We start from the raw sequence: 23,844 nt of genomic DNA, 5'->3' as shown, positions 1-23,844 counted from the left end.
CAAAGCAACATTTTTCAAATCACCTGGGATCTGAACTCCCAGAGCTTTTCAGTAGGAGCTCACTCCTCATTTTTGAAAATCCCACCCTGAAACAAGCCTGCTAACAGTGTCTGCAGAACTTAGGCATATTTTTGTAGACAAGGATATTAATAAAACCATCATTTCTTCAAGATCAGTTTCTGGGAAAAAAAAAAAAATCTCTGCTTCATAGTTGGGGAAATAAAGATTCCTCTGGAGTTCACGTTTTATAATTGTGGGTTGGTTTGCTACCTCCCCTCCCTCCCCATGCACTTGTCCATTGTTAAGAACTTAAGTCTCAGGTTCAAAATAAGCAGCTGTTCTACACTGACGATTATGCACCTGAAAGCAGAAGGAAAACACTTTTCTTTACAATAAATTTTCACTGGTGCATTCCAAGAGAATATTCCACACAAATCAGATACACCTGCCATCAGCATCTTGATCATTTCTATTTGGAAAGGATGTAAAGTCAGCAGGCAGCAAGGATGCAGACTTGCACTGTTTAACTTAAAAGTCTGGAGAAGAACAACTCAGATAAGTTAAAGTTGCGTAGGTGTGACACCCAGGGACACGGTACTGGTGTACTTGGCAGTGTTAGAGCTACAGTTGGATTCGATCTTAAAGGCTCTATGATTCTCAGATTAGGAAGTAAGAGGTACCTTTAAATTACACATTAACTATCAGAATCAAACATTTTAGTTCCAGAACATTCCTTCAAGTGTGTATTATCGTAATATGTCTATAGATTGCTTTATATATAGTTTCGGGGGGGGGGGGGGGGGGCGGGGGAATCATCATAGACATTCAAACTATTAGAAGTCCTTGTTACTGTCCTGAGTCTGAAGTACTCTCAGTCAAAGTAATACACTTACTACATGTGGGAGAGTTTTCTAACTCTATATAGCTCACAGTAACATCATGATTTATGTTTAAGCACTTTAGCAGAAGCAGAGGTGCTATTAAATCAATCTATATTTTACTTCCTCACAGGCAGTTTGATACTTTCTGATGAAAAGGCCCATATCCAGACTTGAATTTCCATATGAACTACACATATGTTCAGCTCCACATTTGCACTGAATTTTCTCAGAGTCACCACCCTTATGCAAAATACTTGGATTCTCATGGTAAGGATTTTGATACTGTTCTTCAAAAAGTGCTCAAAAACTGTAAGTTGTATGTTTTAGAGGCAACTTGTGTACTTCCTCTGGGCAAAAGCCCCAGATATGTTTATAGCAAGAAAAATTAAGATCCAGCATTAGTCAGCTGCTATAAAGGAGGGTCCCACATGTCCTTCCAGGTGGTGAACACGGGAGGATCAGAAAAAAAGAGATGTTTGGCATAACTCCATCTTGGCTTAAGCTCACCTGGTAACTCAGAGCCATGCAGCTGCTTGCTCACTGTCCCCCTTAGTCAACACGGCATGCCCCAGCTCCTCAGGGCTTACCATATTGATGCCGGTCTTAGCACGGATGCCTGCTCAGCATAGTGCACTGCAGCCCAGAACTTCTGGCCTTAAGCAATGCAGCAAGCTCAGCCTCTCAATTAGCTGGGGCTACAGGCACACACCACCACGCCCAGCAGGTGGAAACCAGGACAATCTCTAAGACCAGCCCTCCAGAAAACAAACTTCTTCTTTCTGATGCCCTAAATATATCATTTTTTCTAGACATGAACCTGGAAAAAAAGCTATAGTTTTGTTAAGTGTGCTTATATTTTCTATTTCAAAGAAATAATCCTCTTTGTAGCTTTAAATTTGATTGAGGTGCTATCACTCATGCAATCTCTCCAAATGGGATGTTAAAATGAGTCCAACTTCCAGATAATTTCTGTAACAACTACATCTCAGTAAAGCTGGTCAAGAACACTAGAATTTTATTTATTTAATTACACAGAATTGGCAAGTGTCTTAATATAGAAACACAATTTGTTTTAAAATTTAGACTACTATTATCTTACCACAATCAAAACAAGGCTTTTATTTGAGTAGTCAAAACACACATTTCTAAGAAAAAAGAATAGTGATCCTCAGTTTCATTGCTTTATCTGCAAGAAAGCTAACTTTGCAGAAGGTTGCAAGAGAACAGACCTACACTAATGTAAGATGTATTATCAATACAAACTGTAATCTTCACTCTATGAGTCTGAAAAAATGTTACAGCTTGGTTACTTCAAGTATTAAATGATTTTAGAAAGGGATGAATATTTTTCCTTTGCTTAATCTCACAAGCAGTGCATTATATTCCCCATCCATATTCAGAACTGTTCCAGTGCTGCCATAATGGGTTGAACATCTACTTACTTACATGGAGACAAGTTACCTTCTACACTTACTCAGCTATCTTAAAACACTTCAACTATAACTCTGCTATGCAAGCCAGTAGGTTACCGGTATTTCAGGATAAACCACATGACAGTTACTATAAAGGAGCAATATTTTCCAAAATGATGTTGTAGGCTACCATCCAATTCAGAAACTTGTGTTGAGAAAGTCAAATAATGAAACAGCTGTGAGCCAAAGACATACAATATCTAAGCAGTAGAAGATACCTCAAAGAAACCGAAGAGTTATGTCTATGCTGATTATTCAGAAGCAAAACATAAGCACTGAATGGATTAATTTTTTTTTTTTTTAGCTTAAATTGCCACATTATTTGAGTATGAAATTACCATTCAAAGCAGCATGGCATACCACCTAGAAGTAAATTACTGTAGTCGGTGCAAAATCTCAAGTCCGTGCTGAAATCTTTTTCTGAAGTCAAAGCTGACAATACAAAAGGGTAGCAGATGTTTCTTTGCAGTCTTTATCAGAAAAGGCTTTTTACTCATTAATGACAATCAGCAGGAAATTCACAGCATACTGTCAGCTTTCAGCTAAGAAACACACTATTACAGGTCTTATTGTACTTAAAAATTGTAATTCCAGGTAAACTACCAATCACTACAGAATAAGCAGCAAGAGGGGTACCCATTTGGCACATGTTCCTGCTGAATTGTATTCTGCGTATTCCTAGTGACCATAGCTTATCCTCGATGTGTCAGCAAGATTTAGGGCTTGCTGGTTTCTAGGTGTTCATGAGCCTCCAACATGGTAGAAGCTAAGTAGAAAGTACAACAACAATTAATTTAACTCAGGACTGACATTACATTACACCTATTCAAAAGTCTTGAAACCTCAGAGATGTACTTGGAACAACTTTGATGGCTTTTTAAGTGACTTTTGTCCAGAAAACTGAGACCTCTGAACTCAGCTGAAGATGCTAGAGGTTTGCTCACAAGATATTCTATTAAGACATGACTGGAAAGTTCAAGTTTACTCCAAAATCTGCAGAAAATTCTAAATACAATTTCATAACACAACACCTCAGTGATTCATTTCACCCATGCAACAAGTGCTGCCACAGCAGCAATAGCTTGGAAGTAATTAATTTTTCTACTTTCAAGTACTTTATTGATGACAGCACAAGAAACAATTAGGAAATAATATACTGGAAATTCTGTTTCTTAAAGTTCCTGCAAGAATTGATCAAAGCCAAGTATTTTAAGTCAGGGTTATCTTAAATTTCACTGCTAATTTTCTTCACTGGCTGGTGCTGGATATACAAATCCAGTGGGCAACTTTATCACACAATAACCTTCAAAAACACCTTTAGTTCACTTTAAAGGCACTGTACAGTTAAAAATGTCAAGTTTCTATAACATGAAGTGTTGACTACAGATCAATTATTGAGTGTATATTTCTTACAATTATACTGGCACATAAAAAAATCTTTCAAACATTGTCAGTCAAATGGTTCATTGAGCTCCTGAGATACTTCAGTGAGGATGTGGCATGTGAAGAATAACTGATTATAAACGCTGACAGTTATTTACTGCTTGTATGACAGACGGTGACAGCAAATATCTGAAAGAACTTCTGAACTCCCATGAAGAAGCAGGCTTCTTACTAGCTGCAACTAGCAATAAGTTGGTTGTAAATCTGGTTAACACCTGGTTACTTTAAAAAGTACACTTAAAAAAAAAAGTGGTACTTACTGAATCCTTCAATTAGAAATAAGAGACAAGCCACCAATTCAAAGGCAGACCATTGTATTTCTGCATATAGACTATTTAGACAGGAAACAGGACTGGATTGGGAAGAAAACTAGCAATGAAGAAGAGCCTAGAAACAGGGAAGACTTGTTATAGCAACGTATACATAGGGACTGGCCAGACATCTTTGCCAATGATCCCTAAGCCTACATGTCACATGCAAGCAACTACATGGCATTGAAATCAACACTTTCCTGCCAATCTTCAGAAGACAAGTCGGCAAATCGTTAAGATGCATACAACTTTAAAAATTGGGTATCACAGCTCAAACTTACACCCAGAAAGGTTAACACATCTCTACAGAAAGAAGTGATAATTATCAGTGGTTAAAGCTGAAGATGAAATATAAGCAAAACGCACAAAAAAGAACAAGATCTGTGCAGCTGTCTTTATTTAAATTAGCTCATGTAAGTTTTTTCACCAGGGCATCCAAAAAGAAGTATACTTAACTTCTTGATATCCTCTGGATGCAGCTTCCAGGCAGCCAACATCACACTCACCTTTGATTTGAGTTACCTGAACTTCTTATAAATAATGCCTTGTAAGTTTCCCCAATGGTCATGTTTAAATAGAATTCAGCTAATTCTAGTCAAAGTCAGACTGCCTAGTCAAGTTTCAGTACCTACTATCAGTGTTTGACTACATTTCTGTCCTTTTAAATGTCTCATGGGTAGCAAACAGACTGATTGCTATTAGTTGAGCAGACCTGACTGCATATTTGTAGCTTATTATCAAGCTACATCAGACATTCTTCCAGGTTGCCACATAAACATGTATATTATTGGAGCAGCTGGCACAGGCGGCTTGTTAAGACTTCAGTTTTGTTTGTTCCTGTAAGAATCCAAACATCAGTTCCCTGTGTTCACACATTAACTAAGCAACTCACCTAAGACTTCTTGAAATACTGAAGCTAAATTAAAATTCCAAAGTTCTGAAAGCCTGCTGTTTTGAAATACTGCAGGAAGAGGCAGACTGCTTTTGAAATAATGGAACAGAATCCTGTCAGTTTTAAGAATTTACAAACACATAAGCAGAACATTAATTATTCCCCTACATTTCAATAACTATTTTGCAATCAGTCTTATAAAAAGTTTACCCAAGATACATTTCCATGTGCTTGCATGGACTATACTTTCACTCAGGTAGCATTAAAAGTTTAAAAGCCTGTACTTGTAAATATTTTCACTTTCAGAGTCTTTCAAAGGATATCTGAAGATAGTTTTCAGCCTTAGAAATATAGCTCAGTAACTATATAGCTAAAATAACACTACAGAGACAACATAAATGATGAAAATACTTATGAACTGTGTTTATATAAACATATTGGCTTGTAAACAAGTTGACAACATTTACATTAAATATTGAAAGAAAACATCAAAGTAGACAATTTGCATTACAGAGAAAAATAAGTTAAAAATTAATCACAGCTTTATTATTCCATTGGTTATTACTAAGTCAGGCACCTGGCAGTTTCAGAATTGAACTATACTAAAACACTGCAACAATGCTAAATATTTTCATTTATACTAACTATTTCCTTTGATAGAGCAAAAGCCACCTCATGGTTACCTGAAGATTCTCATGGTAACTCAGTGGGGATAACAGTATGTAAAGGACTTATTCTTCACAGACTGGGAACTCATCAATTATGTGGATGTTGGCTGGCATACTTTTAGGACAGTCTCTTTTTAGCCAGTGAACTAGCATAAAAGTTTTGTCATGTCCTTCTGAAAGCATAAATCTTATTCAAATCTTTCTAGCAATGTTTGCACCAGCTGTTCTGCAGATTTTAGCTAGTTTTATTTGTGAACTTGAAAAAAAACATCCTACAAGTTAGGCATGAAAGTATTTAAGAAAACTTAATAAAGAGCATCTTGAATTATGAAATAGTTACAGTAGTTCAAATTATGCATCAGAAAGTTACATGTATGTTTAATCATAAACCAATATTTTCTATATATTATTCAGCTTTGATATGTTATTATGCAAGTGATACTCAAAAAGTGATATTGATTTTTTGACCCCTTTAAGTGATTACACTTATTTCCTCTATTTTTACAAGTGCAAGGATGCTTACTTAGGTATCAGTTCCACATGGGTACAACTTTCAGCATAACTTTATTACATTTTTTCATCTTGAAGGCAAAAGACTATCAATGGTAATAAGCAGATAATTCGTCATCACTCATGTCTGAATCATCATCATCCACTTCACCTTCAATGACTGATTTCTTGCCTTTGCAGCATGAAACAATTAATCCAATTAAAAAGACCTGCAAATTTAAAATAAGTAGTAAAAGTTATGGTGATTCAATTAAAGAGCATAAAAGGGTAATGTATGCAACACTAAATGACAGTGTGGTGATGCAAGTGATTCAACAACTATTTCAATACTGTAAATTATCCAACTTGATTCAGTGATCTCTATAATCAAAGTACTTACTGCAATGAATGCCCAGTTCCCAAAGTAATAGGCAGCACTGAAGAACCAAAATTTATGAAGAAAGAGGTATGTCCGAGTAACAATACACTGATCTAAAAGGAAAGCAAATAGTATTGATTTACACAGAACAAATGAAAAAGCTAATTTCAGTTTAAAGGATAATAATTCAACAGTTTTGGATAGCATTCAGCTCTCAAGAACAGTCACACTCCATTAAATCAAATTTATTCTCCTATACCTGGAAGATACGCAAGAGGGATATTTTTTATTATGGGGAAGAATGTGAGAACAGGTACACTAAACTAAGAGTTATGCAGGTAACTCAATTACGATTGGGTACAATTTCTCCTATAGATGTACCGATTATTGCCTGTTCTGATGGATCCTGCTCACCCACTTCCCATTTTAGAGAAACTGTAGCCATTAAGGAGGAGATACAAAGCAGATTCTGTATTCAAACCCACATTTCAGTACTTTAAAAACACACCTCTACTAGGATTGCATAAATTTTGTAAAAATAAAGTCAGTTACAATGTTGAGTTGTGTAGGCAAAGAAACCCCTAACAAATCCTGAGCCTTTAGTGACCTAGATAATAGAGGGCTTATTAGTACCCAAGACCTGACACTACTGGTTAAGTCTTACTCCTCTAACACCATAAATATAGCCACATCTAAAAATGCTGCTTAATTATTCTTCATTACAAAGTGGCAAGTTTTAACAGAATTAAGAATCAAGCTGTCAAGCCATTCTTAAGACTGCAGACAGTTAGCCTAAAGGCTCGTATGGGAGACAGCCTGTGACCACTAGAGTGATCATGGCAGAGAGCAGACAGCAGGACATGCAACCCAGCTGACAAACCTCTTCAGTGCAAGGAAGGATGCACCAAGTCCATACTCAGATACAACACAATCTCCAGGCTTTTTATTTACTATGCTTCATACCTAAACAACTTGAACACTAGGGGAAGTAAGCAACCCAGATTTGCCTGTTCTTCCTACCCCAGTACTATCAGCCTTCATAGCACAGGTGCTCCAACCCTCTGATCATCTCTGTGGCACTCATCTGGTCTGACAGGCACATCCACATTCTTCTTGCACTGGGGGCATCAGAGATGAGTGCAGCTCTGTAGCTCACTTCTGTTAATGTCTTGGCACTTGACTTTGCCAAGATGATCTCACCCAAACTAAAATCTCAATCTAGAATTTCTTCTCTAAATAGACAAACAACTCTATTTCTTCAGCAGTTCTCCAATGACTTATACTTTGTAAAACTAACAGAATAATTTAAAATACGAAGTTATATACAACAGAATCAGAATCAGAATTACCAGGTTGGAAGGGACCTTCAAGATCATCGAGTCCAACCCATGCCTTACACCTCGACTAAACCATATCACCAAGTACCACATCCAATCTCTTTTTAAACACATCCAGGGATGGAGACTCCACCACCACCCTGGGCAGACCGTTCCAATATTTTATTATTCTTTCTGTGAAAAATTTCTTCCTAATATCCAACCTGTACCTTCCTTGGCGCAGTTTGAGATTGTGTCCTCTCGTTCTATCAGTTGTTGCCTGATAAAAGAGACCAACCCCCATCTGTCTACAACCTCCTTTCAGGAGGTTGTAGAGAGTTATAAGGTCACCTCTAAGTCTCCTTTTCTCCAGGCTAAACAACTCCAACTCTCTCAGTCGCTCCTCGTAGGGCTTGTGATCCAAGCCCCTCACCAACCTCGTAGCCCTCCTTTGGACACGCTCAATCATTTCTACGTCCTTCTTAAACTGAGGAGCCCAGAACTGGACACAGTACTCAAGGTGTGGCCTCACCAGTGCTAAATACAGGGGAAGAATAACCTCCCTGTTTCTGCTGGCCACACCATTCCTAATGCAGGCTAGGATACCATTGGCCTTCTTGGCCACCAGGGCACACTGCTGGCTCATATTCAACTGGCCATCCACCAATACCCCCAGATCCCTTTCTACCTGGACACTATCCAGCCACACTGTCCCCAGCTTGTAACATTGCAAGGGGTTTTTACGGCCAAAATGTAGGACTCGGCACTTCGACTTATTAAATTTCATCTTATTGGATTCTGCCCATCTATTCAACCTATCCAGGTCTCTCTGCAGAGCCCTCCTTCCTTCCAAAAGATCGACACAAGCTCCCAGCTTAGTGTCGTCTGCAAACTTACTGATGAAAGACTCAATACCCTCATCCATGTCATCAATAAAAATATTGAACAACACCGGTCCCAGCACAGAACCCTGAGGGACACCACTGGTGACTGGTTGCCAGCTGGATGCAACACCATTCACCATCACCCTCTGGGCCCGGCCATCCAGCCAGTTACTGATCCAGCAAAGAGTGCTCCTGTCCAAGCCATGAGCTACTAACTTCTCCAGAAGTATGTTATGGGGTACAGTATCAAAAGCCTTGCTGAAATCCAAATAGACAACATCCACAGCCCTTCCCACATCCACCAGGCGGGTCACCTGATCATAAAAGGAAATCAAGTTAGTCAAGCATGACCTGCCCTTCATAAACCCATGCTGGCTGGGTCTAATACCCTGGCCATTTCTTAAGTGCTGCTTAATAGCACTCAGTATGAACTTTTCCATTAACTTTCCCGGCACTGAGGTCAGACTAACTGGCCTGTAATTACCAGGATCTTCCCTCCTACCCTTTTTATAAATGGGCATCACATTGGCCAACTTCCAATCATCTGGAACCTCACCAGTGAGCCACGACTGTTGGTAAATGATGGAGAGCGGCTTTGCAAGCTCATCCGCCATCTCCCTCATCACCCTGGGATGGATCCCATCTGGTCCCATTGATTTATAAATGTTCAGGTGCCTCAACAATTCTCTAACTTCCTCTTCTTGAATAACAAGAGGACCATTCTGCTCCCTAACATCACCTACCAACCCCAAAGTACAGTTATCTTGAGGGCAAGGTGTCTTCCTACTGAAAACTGAGGCAAAAAAGGCATTAAGCACTTCTGCTTTCTCCTCATCTTTAGTTACTAAGTTTCCTGCCTCATCCAATAAGTAGCAAAGATCAGTCCTACCCTTTAGCATTATACATTATATTATATATTATTATTAATTATTATATTATATTAATATATTATATTATTATATTATATTATATATTATTATATTATATATTATTATTAATTATTATACATTTAGCAGCAGACTAATTTTTGGAATCTATTACAAAGTATCAGCAGACAAAGAAGTTAAACTGGCATTTCAAAACTACTAGACACAAGGGATATAACACACAAATAGGCACATTCTGCAGATAATTAAAGTGTGAAACAGCTTAATTATCGAAAGCATACTTCTCCACTAACACAGAGAGTGAAAGCACAAGGAAGGAATCTTCCGTGAACTAATCCTTCCCGGTTTTCTAGACTAGATCTCAGTTATGCAGAGCAAACTGATCCCTTCTCCTCCTGATTAATACCAGTCAATAGTACCTACCCTACAAAAAAAAAAAAAAAAAAAAAAAAAAAAAAAAAAAAAAAAAAAGCAAAAAAATAAAGCAGCAAACCACTCACAACATTGCATTATTTTCTAGCATGGCATGTCCATATAAGAGGAAATTTCCAGCAAAGAAGTGTAGGTAAAGTGAAGACGCTTCATAATTGTGGATAGTATTGTCAACACCATCTGCAGCTCTCCCACTCATTAAGGCAAAGTAAAGGCTCTGATAATGTCTTGTTATTTTTATAATGGCAACATTTTCTTTGCAGCAATATATGCAGCAATTTCTCAAACTTCAAAATAAAGGAGTTTCTTACTTGGATATCTCACCTTGAATAAGAAAAGTGTGTTGAAACTCAGCCCACATATGAAAGACTACGAAATGTGCAAGATCCATGGACTAGCTACATATGACTATAGAGTACACAAAATAAGAGCCTTATTTGTCTTGCAATTCAATATTTTACAAGGGGAATCATGCAAAGAGTAATCTTTAACTTATAACAATTAAACTGACCCAAAAAGTTGAGCAACTTTGCCCATACAAAGAAACTGGACAAGGAAGTTAATGGCCCACAAACACACATGACGCTTCAACTGGGTAAGAAATCAAGTAACATCTATTGTATAAGACCCATACGGCCATATTCCATATTCATCACTGCATTATGCCCAATTAAAATTTTTCTCAAGCAGCTGTGATACCTCCACTTCCAGCATAAGTATCCCCTTAGTGATCAGAATCCCTTTTGACCATTGGAAGGAGACTGTGCTGTAAGCAATCCTGAGACATGCACCAGTTTTTCCATTTAATAAGAAAATAAATTTCAAACAACACAGTGTAAATAAGCAGCTAATAAAATTTAAAAAAAAAATCTGCAAAAGACTAGAAATTCAAGAGACAGAACATGGACTTGTTTCAGGGTCTGGCTTTGGCCACAGGCCGAAATGACCAGATGGCCAAGACAAAACAAGCTTTGGGAGTCTTCAGATGTTAACAAGTATATCAAAAGTTTTTAAACTACAAGTTTGCTCTTTGCTCTTGTACCTTTGCACCTATCACCTCACAACTTAAAATCTGCATCCATATTTCTTTAAGTGTTAAGGTCATTCCAGGACTTCAAATTTCCACAGGAGTTTAAGATTCTATTTTATGTACTACTTTCACAGGTTTCTCTGGAAACAGATTAATGGATTGGCAGTAACAGCTGCCCTCAGCCACAAATGCAATATTTCTCTCTTCACTGGTTGGCTAAACAGGGTCAAAAAGCCTGTGTTCTTAGGTGCCTGTTACTCAGCAGTTTCTACAAAAGTGTTTTTTTTGCATGTTCTATTTGAGCACATCCCCCACTTATTCCATATTCTGTGTGTATAGATACAGACATATACACACACAAAATTAATACCAGCCTTATTCAGCTGTTAAGCCTGTTGTTGCAGTTCACAATCTAGCTCCTGCTTCTCTGGTTTCAATAGCTAAAATCAATATGCTATACAAAGCTTCTACAATTTTTCATTTGTGGCATCCCACATATCCTTCCCTCAGCTAACTTGTTCTAGAAATTGCTTAAACCTTCAAGTTGTCCCTCCTTCAGCTTCCATGACAATGCAGGTCTTAAGAGTTTGAGCACTGCTAGCTCACTTTACAACAGATTTACACCTTCCATTCCTTATCAGGCTGAAAAACAGGTTGAAAAACATTAATGTAACTGGCTTATTCACACACAGCAAGGATCTCAAAACATTTTGCCAACTGATTGTATGTAGATATAATAGCTCCCCATTTAAAGAGATGTGAACCACTAAGCTTCCAGCATTTCAAGCTGGCAGCATGCTGAAGTACTACAGTACACTACAGATGCATGACTATCAAATCACTCAGATGTTAAACAATAGCCTGCAGCTCCCTACAATCTTTTTAAATATGGGCCCTAACACACAAATACAAAAAGCTGCCTAGGGTTTCACCTCAGTTTTGGGTTTCTCTGCGGTGGAGGGTTTTTTTTGTTTGTTTGTTTGTTTTTTCCCCAGGGGTGTTGGGTTTGGTTTTGGTTTTATTTGGTTTTGTTTTTATTTTCTTAGCTGGAATTGGTAGTGGGTTGGCACGTAGAAGAGATCTTTAGAGACCAAAAGTCTAGCTGAATAAAGTCCAGTCCAAAATGCTACCTTATTTAATAAGACCTGTTCAGAAGGTTTGCAAACAATTCCAGCCAAAGGAACAGAAGATTTAGCAGACTAAGAAAGAGCTGCGAACTTGGAAACCAGGCACTAACAGGGAACCCAGAAAAGCTTTTTCAGACAAACCATCATTTAGAACGCCAACTCTGCTTTTTCCAGTGACTTAAGGGACAACTTAAGTTGCACAAGATATCTAATACTGCATATCTGCAAATCAAACCCAACCTGATATAAACCTAGACAGCCAGAAAATGATGTAATCAATGTGAATCAGTCTGGTTTTATAACAAATACTCAGATCTGATCTTGTAACAAAAGTTTTAAGTCTGGACAACCAATAGCTATTTGCAGTTACTTTGCAATACATTCTTGCAGTAGTCATACAACTTCTTGATAATAACTACAGCCTATGAATGCTTACATTAAATTGCCCAAGAGCCTGCATGTCCCATCAGTGCTACTAAGATTTCATAGCATAAAGGAGGCTTCCAGTAGTATCCTCTAAGATTTTATGCTGAAAGGAAAGGAAAAGAGTCACTGGTCAGCACAGTCTGTTCTCATTGTTCAGAAGTCAGAATGTCCTACTGAGTGATCTGGGTCACATAACCACTCTTCCCAACAGCCAAGTTTAAACAAAGTGGCATGTATGAACAAGAAACGTAGGACATTCAAGGCCAAGCTGGACAAAGCCTTGGGCAGCATGGCTCAGCGTGAGGCCTTCCTGCCTATGGCATGGGGCTTGGAACTAGATAACCTTAAGGTCCTTTCCAACCCTAACTATTCTACGATTTTGTCACAGAAAGAGAGTACTAGATCTTACAAACAAGCAAGCACAAATAAGCCTTAGCTAAACATAGGCAAGAGTTCTCACCACTTCCCTCTATACATTCAAGAGCCTAAAATGGTAAAAAGAGGACTGAGATTTGGAGTTCATCCTAGCACAGCTATGGCATTACAATGGAAAATTGCACCCAGCTATAAGGTTTCTATTTTAGCTTGGTGACAGAGAATCTGTGAGGGTGTCAAGATCTGCATATATTAACAGACTAGAGAAAAAACATATAATGAGATTCAAAGAGCTAAACTTGTTAATCTCATTTTTAAGTGTAAAGGATGACAATTTTAATGTTTATTAAATACCATTAAGTGAAGAAATATTAGTATTACAAGGCCACGTGTATAGTGAAAAGGTACAGCATTAACCAGTGACTAAAATCTGAAGCCATATTAATTCTAAACAGAAATAATGCCCTTTTTTTCTACAGGGAAGCAATAAGCCACTGGATTAACCTGCAGAGAGAAAAAGCATACTCCTTCTGTTGAAACTAGATACCTTTTGAAACACTACGTACAGCTTTTATGAACACTGGCCAGATGTGTTTGGACAAAAGCCATATAATTGCTATTGCTTGCCTTTAAAATGCTGACTTCAAATTTGAACTTCTGCAAGAGGTGTTTTTCGAGTCTCCCCTGAACACCTTACTTTTAAATAAAGGCAAGCAATTTTTATTTTAAAGACACAGATATTGATAAATTTTGACGCAATACTCTAGGGATGAAAATGGATGCAAGATTCCAGGAAGCAAGCAGCCAATGGACAGCAAAACTTTTCATTTTAATTCTAATGAAAACACTTTCCATTAGCTACCTACCACATTTTCCAGTACCAACTTGGTACAAGCTTAAACTTACACTAGTTCAGACTTCTCCTTGAAACTACATTGCACCACGTGACCTTCAGTTTTAGCCTCATTTTTGCACGTCCTTTCTACTTGCTTCCTACTCTCTTTAACCGCCCACTTAAGAAGGATGTCTGTCCTGTGTGATAAGGCTTCATTGTATTCCCCGGTATGAGATCAGGCTATATGGAAAAGAATTCAGAGGAACAAAGAGGATATTTTAACAGATTCTTAGAATCATACAACAGTTAGGATTGGAAAGGACTTAAAGATCATCAGTTCCTACCACCCTGCCATGGGCAGGGATGCCTCACACTAGACCATGTTGCCCAAGGCTCTGTCCAACCTGGCCTTGAACATTGTCAGGGATGGAGCATTTACTGCTTCTTTGGGCAACCTGTTCCAGTGCCTCATCACCTGCACAGTAAAGATCTCCCTCATATCTAACCTCAACTTCCGCTGTTTTAGTGTGAACCCATTATCACTTGTCCTATCGCTACAGTCCCTAATGAAGAATCCTCTCTCCAGCATCCCTGTAGGCCCCCTTCAGATACTGGAAGGCTGCTATGAGGTCTCCACGCAGCCTTCTCTTCTCCAGGCTGAACAGCCCCAACTTTCTCAGCCTGTCTTCATATGGGAGCTGCTCCTTATCATCCTTGTCACCCTCCTCTGGACTCACTCCAACAGCTCCGTGTCCTTCTTATCTTGACCTCTTAGTATCCATACACAGAGTACCTCATATTCTGTCTGTAGAGAGAAGTATTTATATGCAGCTTACACTCAATGAAGCATTTGATAAAATAGGGCAACTTCTAGCGCTGGAATGCCTTGTTTATTCTCTAGAGAATAAAAACAGTTATGACTATCATCAAAGAGTCAAACATAAAAGACCTAAAGCAAATTCTTTCAAATAGGAAATTGCATGTGAATGTGTGATTTTCTCATTAATGATACTTTGAGAACAATGGCTCCCTTCCAATCCTCTGCTGCCTTCAGACACAATTTATGATACATTTGACTGTAACCCAGTCAAGTTTCTCCATCACGGTTCAGACTGACATCAGGCTGGGCAAATCGTTTTACCCAATCTACCAGCAGGATACATCTTGAGCAGTGAAAAAGACCATCTTCATGAATTAATACATCCTAATTCTATTAGGCAAGCTATGTTTGAAGATGGCCAGGAAGCATCTGTATGTAGCTTCATCAGGCTACTGTCTTTCTGTTTGACTGTTCTTGAACGTCTTATGTACTGAATTTATCAGCTGTCTGTATCAAGATAAAAAAGATTATTTGATTACACACAGAAGCAGCTCTCAACATTTCACTGGAAATATTCCCAATCCAAGTTGTAACTTATGTTTCACAGTCATTAAAGGATTTGGTGGCTTTGCTACTTATAGACAGGCCAAATATGATGCCTTCTTTTGGTAAGAGAACTGCCTTTAATAAACTGATAATTTTAGACAAAGTATTGGCAGGTTTCTCACTCACAAGGGACACTACACCAGGTTTATTACTTCCTTTTAATAAGGGGTTCATACCTCTCAACCGTTTGTAAGGAGCCCCAACTCTTATTTAAAAGTATTGATAGTATCAGAACATCTCACTTTACTGTTGGGCTGAAGTCCAACAAGCAACAGAACTAGGATGTCAATCCAAGAAGAAAATATGCAATTGTTTTACTGTTAAACTCCATTTAACATTTCACAGAATTTAGTAAATGCAGCCTCCTCTCTCCCCAGTTACAATCCCTTGGAAGGAAAAGAGGGGTAATTCAGAGCACCTCATATCTATCCACAGTGGGGTGCAGAAACAAGTGTAGGAATTGAGGTGTTTACAACTGCACATCCATGAACAATGTACTGCAGAAAAAGATTCACAGCACCTAGTTACTCATGCTATTTACAGCTGCCAAACAGGGCTTTCTTCAGTCAAAAACACACCACTGTGCTTATTTATATTGAGTTCTCACAATTATAGAGGACTTCAGTGTTAGGTCTAAGTAGAAATTCAGGGTAAAGTACTAGTAAGTCCACCAGTAAGTTGCATTCAGTAAACTAACAGAAAAAATGATCAAGTCCCTAACTAAAAATCTCATTTAGGCTTTTTGCGTAGCATTTAACTTTGAAAATTAATTCATTTAGAACAAGCATTTGGAAGTGGTAATCTATGGTCGTAAGATACTTAACATGAAATTTCTAATATTGAAGGTTCTGAGCAACTTGTGCTTTCACTTTGTACACCTCCTGGATTTCTCTGAAGAACAAAGAATATGCGCTCCTGGTTTGGTATTCATATTTGGGGTTCCTTTCCAGCTTGAGTAACGTCTACTTTATTCAGGCTAAAATAAAGCCTGAGGTCTTGCACTTGTTGACTTCCAGCTGACAAGAGAGTTCTGTAAAAAGGCACAGATCTAATCAGCACAGTAAGTCCTGCCCAGTTCAAAGCCATAAAAATTGAGGTAACTTTTCTTCATCCCCACTTTACATGCAATTGGAGTCAGTGTAGGTCTACGCTAAAGGGCCAGCAGACAGACTGTACTAAGCATTTAGCATGCCTTGGGGAGGGCTCATTTCCCCAATTAAGGAAATGAAAGAATCCAAGTGAGATTTATAGTATGTTATGCATGTAAAGTGAATGATGCTTAAAAATGATGCTTAAAAAGCATCATTTCATGGGGTTTTTGGTCTAGAAGGCAGCAGACAGTGTACATCAGATCTCATAATTAAGGTTGCAAAAGTCATATAGAGGTTTGCAGCTGAGTCATTGTTCATTTACATGAAATATCATTAATTTGTTCAGCAAGTTCTCAATGCATTAGTCCAGCTGCAAGAGTCTTAATCACATAATTGAACTCCTTTGCTTGACCTTTTGCTCAGTTGAACTTTGGACCTGCCATTAGTCCTTGACCAGTTCAGCTGGCATTAGTCCTTGAAAACAATGATCAAATTGAGGTCTTGCCCCAACTGTACTGAACACTGAAAAATAACACTTGTTTTGCCTATAACAAATACATTAAATTTGCCACTCCAAAAAACTATTCAAAAAGCTTTTGAAAGGTCTGTGATAACCAGAACACAAACCTTTTGTGCAAAATTTTGAATATAACTAGGAAAAGATACTTTGAGTTATAAGATGCAACAAACTGCCATGGTTTAAGCCCAGCCAGCAACTCAGAACCACGCAGCCGCTTGCTCACTCCCCACCTTCTTCCTCCCTCTGCTCCGGGAAGCGATGGGGAGGAGAATCAAAAGAATGTAACTCCCACGGGTTGAGATAAGAACAGTCCTGTAACTAAGGTATAACACAAACCAATACTGCTACCACCAATAATAATAATGATAAGGGAAATAACAAGGGAAGAGAATACAGTCGCTCACCACCTGCCGACAGACACCCAGTCTGACCTGAGCAGCGATCTGGGCCTTCCAGGTAACTGCCCCCGTTTTATATACTGGGCATGACGTGCTGTGGTATGGAATACCCCTTTGGCTAGTTTGGGTCAGGTGTTCTGTCTCTGCTTCCTTCTGGCTTCCCGTGCCCCTCCTCACTGGCAGAGCATGAGACTGAGAAAATTCTTGATCAAAATAAACATTACTTAGCAACAACTAAAAGCATCAGTGTGTTATCAGCCCTGTTCCAAACCTAAAGTTGGAAATGCAGCACTGCATCAGCTACTAAGAAGGAGAAAAATGACTGCTACTGCTGAACCCAGGACATCTGCTTTATTACTTCTCGGCTTCTGTTGTGTCTGTTTCATGTACTTATGCTATTATGGCCTCTGGCATTCAGTATAAAGATGATTTCCCTCCTGCATGCCAGCAGTAAATAGGGACAAGCTATGGTGGTGTACAGACCTTGCCCTGTGCTCCAATCCTCTGGCTACTCTAGGAATTCCTCTCAGGAATTCCCATCAGGCCTTGGCCTTTGTATAACAAGTTGGGTGATGAAGCGTCCCTTGACAGTACCAGAAACTTAGATGGCTAAGGAGGGAGGCACTGATCACACCAGGGATTCCTGTTCCCTGGCTAGGCTAAGGTGGGAAGCAAGAACAGAGAAAATCAGTCATCCCCTGACAGTCTCAGAACATTCCTTCTATTGATTGCTGACAATGTGGAATCATACCATTATCACTGGAGTTCTGAAAAGTTCCTAGTAATTGCCAACTTGGCTTGTGGCCAGGATGAAAATTCACTAATTAGTAAAGCCAATCATCTTACAAACCTATAAACTGGTTTTAAGTGAGGCCCTTTGAGCTCTCCTGGACTGCAATGGGCTGTGACCAGCATGTCCCTCTGGGTGGCACACCCCTCAGAAATGACACACCTGAGTTTGTGATGACTGGAGAATCACTGCCAAAAGCTGACAGTGGGGCTTGAGCCAAAGAATCCCCCACTTATTTCAGCTTGATTGTACTTGGATTTTCCTTTTATACATTCTATTAGACATAAAATGTTGACCAAGTCCAAGACTAAGATTAAACCCAGCCCACAACACAACTAAGTTCCTTTGGGAGTTCAGAGAGAAAAGGGCTCTATTCTAAACCTCGTGACTCAACAGGACAGTCTCCCTCATGTCTCTATCAATTTTTAGCTCAATTTTACCTCAACTTTCTTTTGTATGCTTCATCCATGTAATAGGTAAGAGTGAACCTTGCCATCGAATTCTGTTAAGTTGTACTTTTATAAATTCATATTAAAACTGCTCCTGCTATCTTTGACAGCCACTCTTCGAGCAACCTTAAACTACCCATTTCATGACACAAGCTTTGCTGCATGAAAGCATACAATATAATGCTAAAACTCTACAAATTTGCAGTTAGATATATAAAGAGTGTGGGTTTGGTTTTTTATTTTGTTTTGTTTTTTTTTTTTCCTAAGATTGTATTTTAACTGCCTTATTTTGCTCCAGAAGATAAGACTGTCCTTCTCATCAAGCCAAACACCAGCTTGAAACATATAGAAAACATTGCCCATTAAAGCCTGAAGTTCTAATATTGAAGTTTGAAATTATTAGTTCCTACAAGATCAGGTCTCTTCTACTATCTCAGACAAAAAAGATGTAGTTATAGTAAGTAGAGATCACACCTACAACATCTGAGTATTCAATGCATGAGAGCAGATATCCATAAGCTCATCTAGCAGCCGAGCCATTAAAAGGTCAGTTTGCTTTATGTTTAAGGAAAAACATCTGTTAGAATTAATTCAGTTTAAATAAAACAAAATAAAGCACTGAGAACACAAATCAATATTTGCATTTAGTTCCAGTTCATTGGCTTACATAAGATAAAACCCTAGTACCAGAGAAGTCAATAAAAACTGCAAGTGCTTGGTCAACCTTTATCTTAACTTGAAGTTAGTTGCATCTATTTTCGCTCTGTGTCTCCTATCCTTAAAAAAAATAAAAGAGCAATTGTATTTAGAAATCTAGTTCCTACCTTCAAAATCAGCTTCACTTGTCAACATATTCTATATGATCATAGAGCATAGAAGCAGGTTCTACAACAGTTAGTCTAATCAATTTTCACTGTCAGGTATTAAAAGTGGCAGGTATTCCAAGGCAAGCATTACATTTCTACTTTCTACAAAAATAGTATTTTCAACTAATGCTTTAAGTTAAGAATTACAAAAGAAACTTTTCTTTCATTTACAAGAACGCTTTAATGGCCTGACTGTATCTGTATTAATATAACTCCACTATAGCCTGTTGATCACATTAACATTCCCACTTGAGAAATATCCATCTATATTCTATTTACACTAGGCTAGTATAGAGACAGCATATCAATAACTTCTCTACCTCTTTCCTATTAAGAATTGAGAACCTTTCTCAAAGAAATGCCATGCATCAACATGTTAATGATGACAAACCAAATCCATCATTTATACATGCCAACTCTTGTGCTCAACATATCAGAACACTAGCCTAAAGCATCAGTATTCAAAATACTCAAAAAAATGTCATCAAGCATAGATGGAGTTCACAAAATTTATTTCAGCCCAACTCCAGTTCCTACTATGAAGCAACAAAGTCTGAGAAAATCAAACTATTTGAATTTCTCCCTGAAAAGTCAAAACTAATGAGTTTACCAATGCCAGCAAGTATATTCTCCAGGCAGATACTAGCCAAGCCAAGAAGCTATTTACAAGAAACAAAGACCTGTTCAACCTGCTTAGTGATCTCATTCTGAAAGATGACAGATTTTTCTCTTCTAAACTCTGATGCAAAGGCATTTCTATTTTTTAATCAGAAAAACATGTATGACGACGATCAATTGTATTTGTCAAAATATCAAAACACTCAAAACTGCATTAAGTCTAAAAATAGCCATAAAAAATAGATGGGGGTGAATGACTTATTTGAAGCATGGCAGAGACAGGAGAAAAATCCACCCCCCTTGGGAAATTATATGAAAACCTACAAAATATATTTGAAGATGAGTTTAAATACAAGGGAACCACCTTGCAAAAGAGACTACAGCCTGATAGACTGGGGAAAAAAAACCCCAAAACAACACAACAACAAACCTAATGGTCAGGTTATCTCCACTAGCATAGAAGTTACTAAAAATTAAATATTATCTTTCCCAGTAACACAAGTAGGAAAAAAGCTTGAGGAGCTAATATGACCTTTTAGGAGCAAAGTCAGAATTCAGTAGTTACAGAATACTGATAATAAACAGCTGTCCTGTATTCTCATCTTATCTTTCCCATCAATTAACAAACACTTCTAAGACTTTTTGTAAGTATATAAAGGCATACATAATTTAACTCCTCTTTCCAGCTCCTTCAGAGGAGCTGAAAGTTTGCCAGAATGAGAACAATTGGGAGCTTCAGCCTGAAAAAACATGGTCCATTCTGAAGGCCATAAATCTTTTGCTAAGATCAATTTTTTAAACAAGACACCAAAGCAATCAATACAATTGATGGTGACCTTAAACAGCAGTATCAGTATTGCAATGCCTAGTACTAATGGCAACTGTGAAAAAAATGTTTCTATGCAGAGGGAAAGGAAGGGCAAAGGTTACATGTAAAAAACCAAATCCGCCTTTATGTTTCACTGGCTAGGGTTAATTTTTAAGGTCTTCTACATGTATGTAAAAGCAAATAGGAGATTTTAAAATTAAGCAAAATGCATTATTACACATGGTTTCTACTAAAAAAAAGCCATTTCTTCAAATGAATTAGGTTGTAAGCAAGCTGTTTTCTGGATATAGTTATAGATCAAAACTTCATATGAGAGCGAAGCAAACACACAAAAAGATTGAGCCACTTATTACAGCTGACTGTGCACATATCACATAGGAAATAAAAGAAATTAATTTATCTTACCTTCAGGTGCATCTGCATCACAGTCTTTAGATACGTATGTCACATTCCTTGGCTGGCCACCAATTGTCTTATTACTCTGTGTTACAAGTAAGGAAAATTAGTACACTAGCCTACCAGCAATGTTTCTTCATACACAGTGACAGTCCCTGAAACAAATATCTCCTGATAAATTATTAATTTTATGAAAAACACTTTGACAAATCTCTTACAATATTCACAAGCATTAAAACTATTTTTGAACTGCATATGCAAAGTAAGCTGCAAGTGGTACAACACGAACGTTTTAAGTATGCTTTCATTTAGAAAAAATAATAGCTTGCGGTTTTTTTGAACACTCATGAAAAATAAAAGCTTTATCTCAAATTAAACCTTTTTTACTGTGCATAAAATGAATCTGGAATTCAACTTTTGTGCTGAAGACACCATGGAAGTGTTAAGTTTGCATAATGATACCCAATACAGCAATCTTCTGGTCTAAAAGCCAAACGATTGTATCTGATATTCTTAGAGAGCCAGAGTACAGGAAGATGAATTATGCACAAGTGAACTACTGAAAACCCAAATACTCCTGTTTAAATGTCTCATACCTCTGAAAAGATGACCCTTTCAGAGACTACTCAAACTTTTTATGCACATTTACTTCTGAAGAATCAGTGAATGATTTTAGTAGAGTTCAATGCAAATCCTTTGTGATACATCAATTTCTTCATATAGTAATTCAGTTCAAGTATCTACAAATATGCAGTTCAGTTCATATCTACTGTATTTACTTTCAACCTCATGATTTCCTAAACAGGAAGCCCTCTAAGGAAACCAGTAAGGGTCAACACTGTTTCTTCAGGGTGAAGAAACAATGTCCCTTAAAACCTACCAGAAATCAGCACAGGCTGATACATAAAACTGTTTATCTGACAACTTCAGAAAGTTTCAGTATTAAGTAAATTCAGCTTTAAATCTAAGCATTCAAAAGAAACAACCATATGTCTAACCTAAAAAGCAGCAGTCTGTGTGAGCAGTTAGTTTCAATACATGCAAACACATAGAAGCATGAAGACCACTACTGCCTTAGAAAAAATTGGTCCAAAAGGAGTACAATTAGGTACAGAAATCAGGAACTGAAGTGGAACCAATAGTACAAGAATAATGAGTAGATAGAAAAATAGGCTAAGAACAAAATACATGAAATTTCAATTATTCAGTGCACATTCAGCAGTGGCCCATCTCCAGGATGCATTCCAGCTGGCTGTCACCACTGCAGCTTACACTGCTCAGTCATAAAGAGTGCTGCTTTCAGAAGAACAGCATTACACACTGTACAGGGGGGCATACTAAAAGCACAGATCAATCTTCCTACTTCAAAATTTCATTTTACCTTTATTCAATTTGCTTTTTACATAGTAAAAATTGAAAATACAACATGCAACAATAGCTAGACCTGTGGGTTTCCTTTGGGAATATCCATGCTTTTTTGCAGGTCTAGTGTCAGTCTTGCTCTCCATGAACACTCCTGTAATTTAAAACTTCTGACATACCTAGATTCAACTCTAAATGCTTTTCACAAGCTGAAGGCACTGGGGTGTACCTTAAAGTCATAAAACCAGCCTCTTTTTCCCTAGCAATCCTTTCTTTTCTCCTATACAAGAAAAAACCTTGTAAGCATCCATTGAAGTATTTCCACCTTTTCACAAAGCAGACACGAAAACCCCCAAAACCGACCACGTATTTCCAAACCAGAGATATAAAGCATTTCATAGTATTAACCCTTCCTAATAAGAAATCAAGGGCCACATTTGCCATGCTAAAAGGAATGGTAGTCTGTAATAACTCAGTTGAACACCATTTTCATTTTTATGTTGCCAGAATTTCTAACATTCAAATTTAAGATTCTTTAATATAGAGATAGTAATACACAAAGCAAACTACAGAAGTATTACAGCTAACACAGAAAAGAAGCTGGCAGTTACTGCTTATATTCAAGGATTAACTAAAACCTAACCATATTTATGGTGAGACTCAAGAGCTCAGTGTCACTTCATCCAGTGAAAGAATTAAAAAAAAAAAAAAAAAAAAAAAAATTACACCTTTGCCAGCACAGAATTGGTTTCTACATGCTAGAACTCCTCCAAACAGGCCTGAAAAGGCCAAAATCTACTCTGAGTCCAGGGTTGTGATCCTACTGTTTGCCCTGTTCTTTCAGGATTCTGAACTTTCACCACTTCATACTCAGTGCAGCCAAGATTGCTCTCAATCATTTCTTCCTTCTTTTCAGCACCAGGTCCAAGACAACATCTCCCTATTTCAGCTCAGCTGCCTACATTCAGGAAGTTGTCATCAGTGCACTCCAGATGTCTCCTGGATTGCCTGTACTCAACTGTGTTGGTTTTTGCAGCAGATACCTGGATGGCTCAAGCCTCCTATGAGGACCAGGAACTGTGAACATGAAGTTGCTTGCTACTTCCTCAGCAGACAATATCACCCACAATGATCTGTCCTCTAATCCTAACCTGTAAGCACTTAGCTGGCTTATCCACCTCAAGGCAAAACTCCATGCATTCTGACTGCTCTCCCACATGCAGGTCAACTCTCACTCTTGGCCATCCCAGCC

General features: G+C 38.1%; 1 protein-coding gene across 3 annotated transcripts in view; it reads right to left on the bottom strand.

Annotated features, from left to right (window-relative positions):
- Positions 1-4,628: 4,628 nt before the first annotated feature.
- LMBRD1 (LMBR1 domain containing 1) overlaps positions 4,629-23,844 on the bottom strand; it is an 87,808-nt gene continuing 68,592 nt past the window's right edge. For all 3 annotated transcript variants that reach the window (XM_080614747.1, XM_080614746.1, XM_080614745.1), the window contains 3 exons: positions 21,240-21,315; positions 6,557-6,648; positions 4,629-6,386 (listed from right to left, as the gene is read on the bottom strand). In XM_080614747.1, coding sequence (XP_080470873.1) covers positions 6,267-6,386; positions 6,557-6,648; positions 21,240-21,315 — 288 coding nt within the window. In that variant the 3' untranslated portion in view covers positions 4,629-6,266. The remainder of the gene's footprint in view (positions 6,387-6,556; positions 6,649-21,239; positions 21,316-23,844) is intronic.

This window comes from Psittacula echo (assembly GCF_963264785.1).
Source record: "Psittacula echo genome assembly, chromosome: 4".
Classification (NCBI taxonomy): domain Eukaryota; kingdom Metazoa; phylum Chordata; class Aves; order Psittaciformes; family Psittacidae; genus Psittacula; species Psittacula echo.
This window is presented reverse-complemented; position numbering and strand designations above follow the sequence as displayed.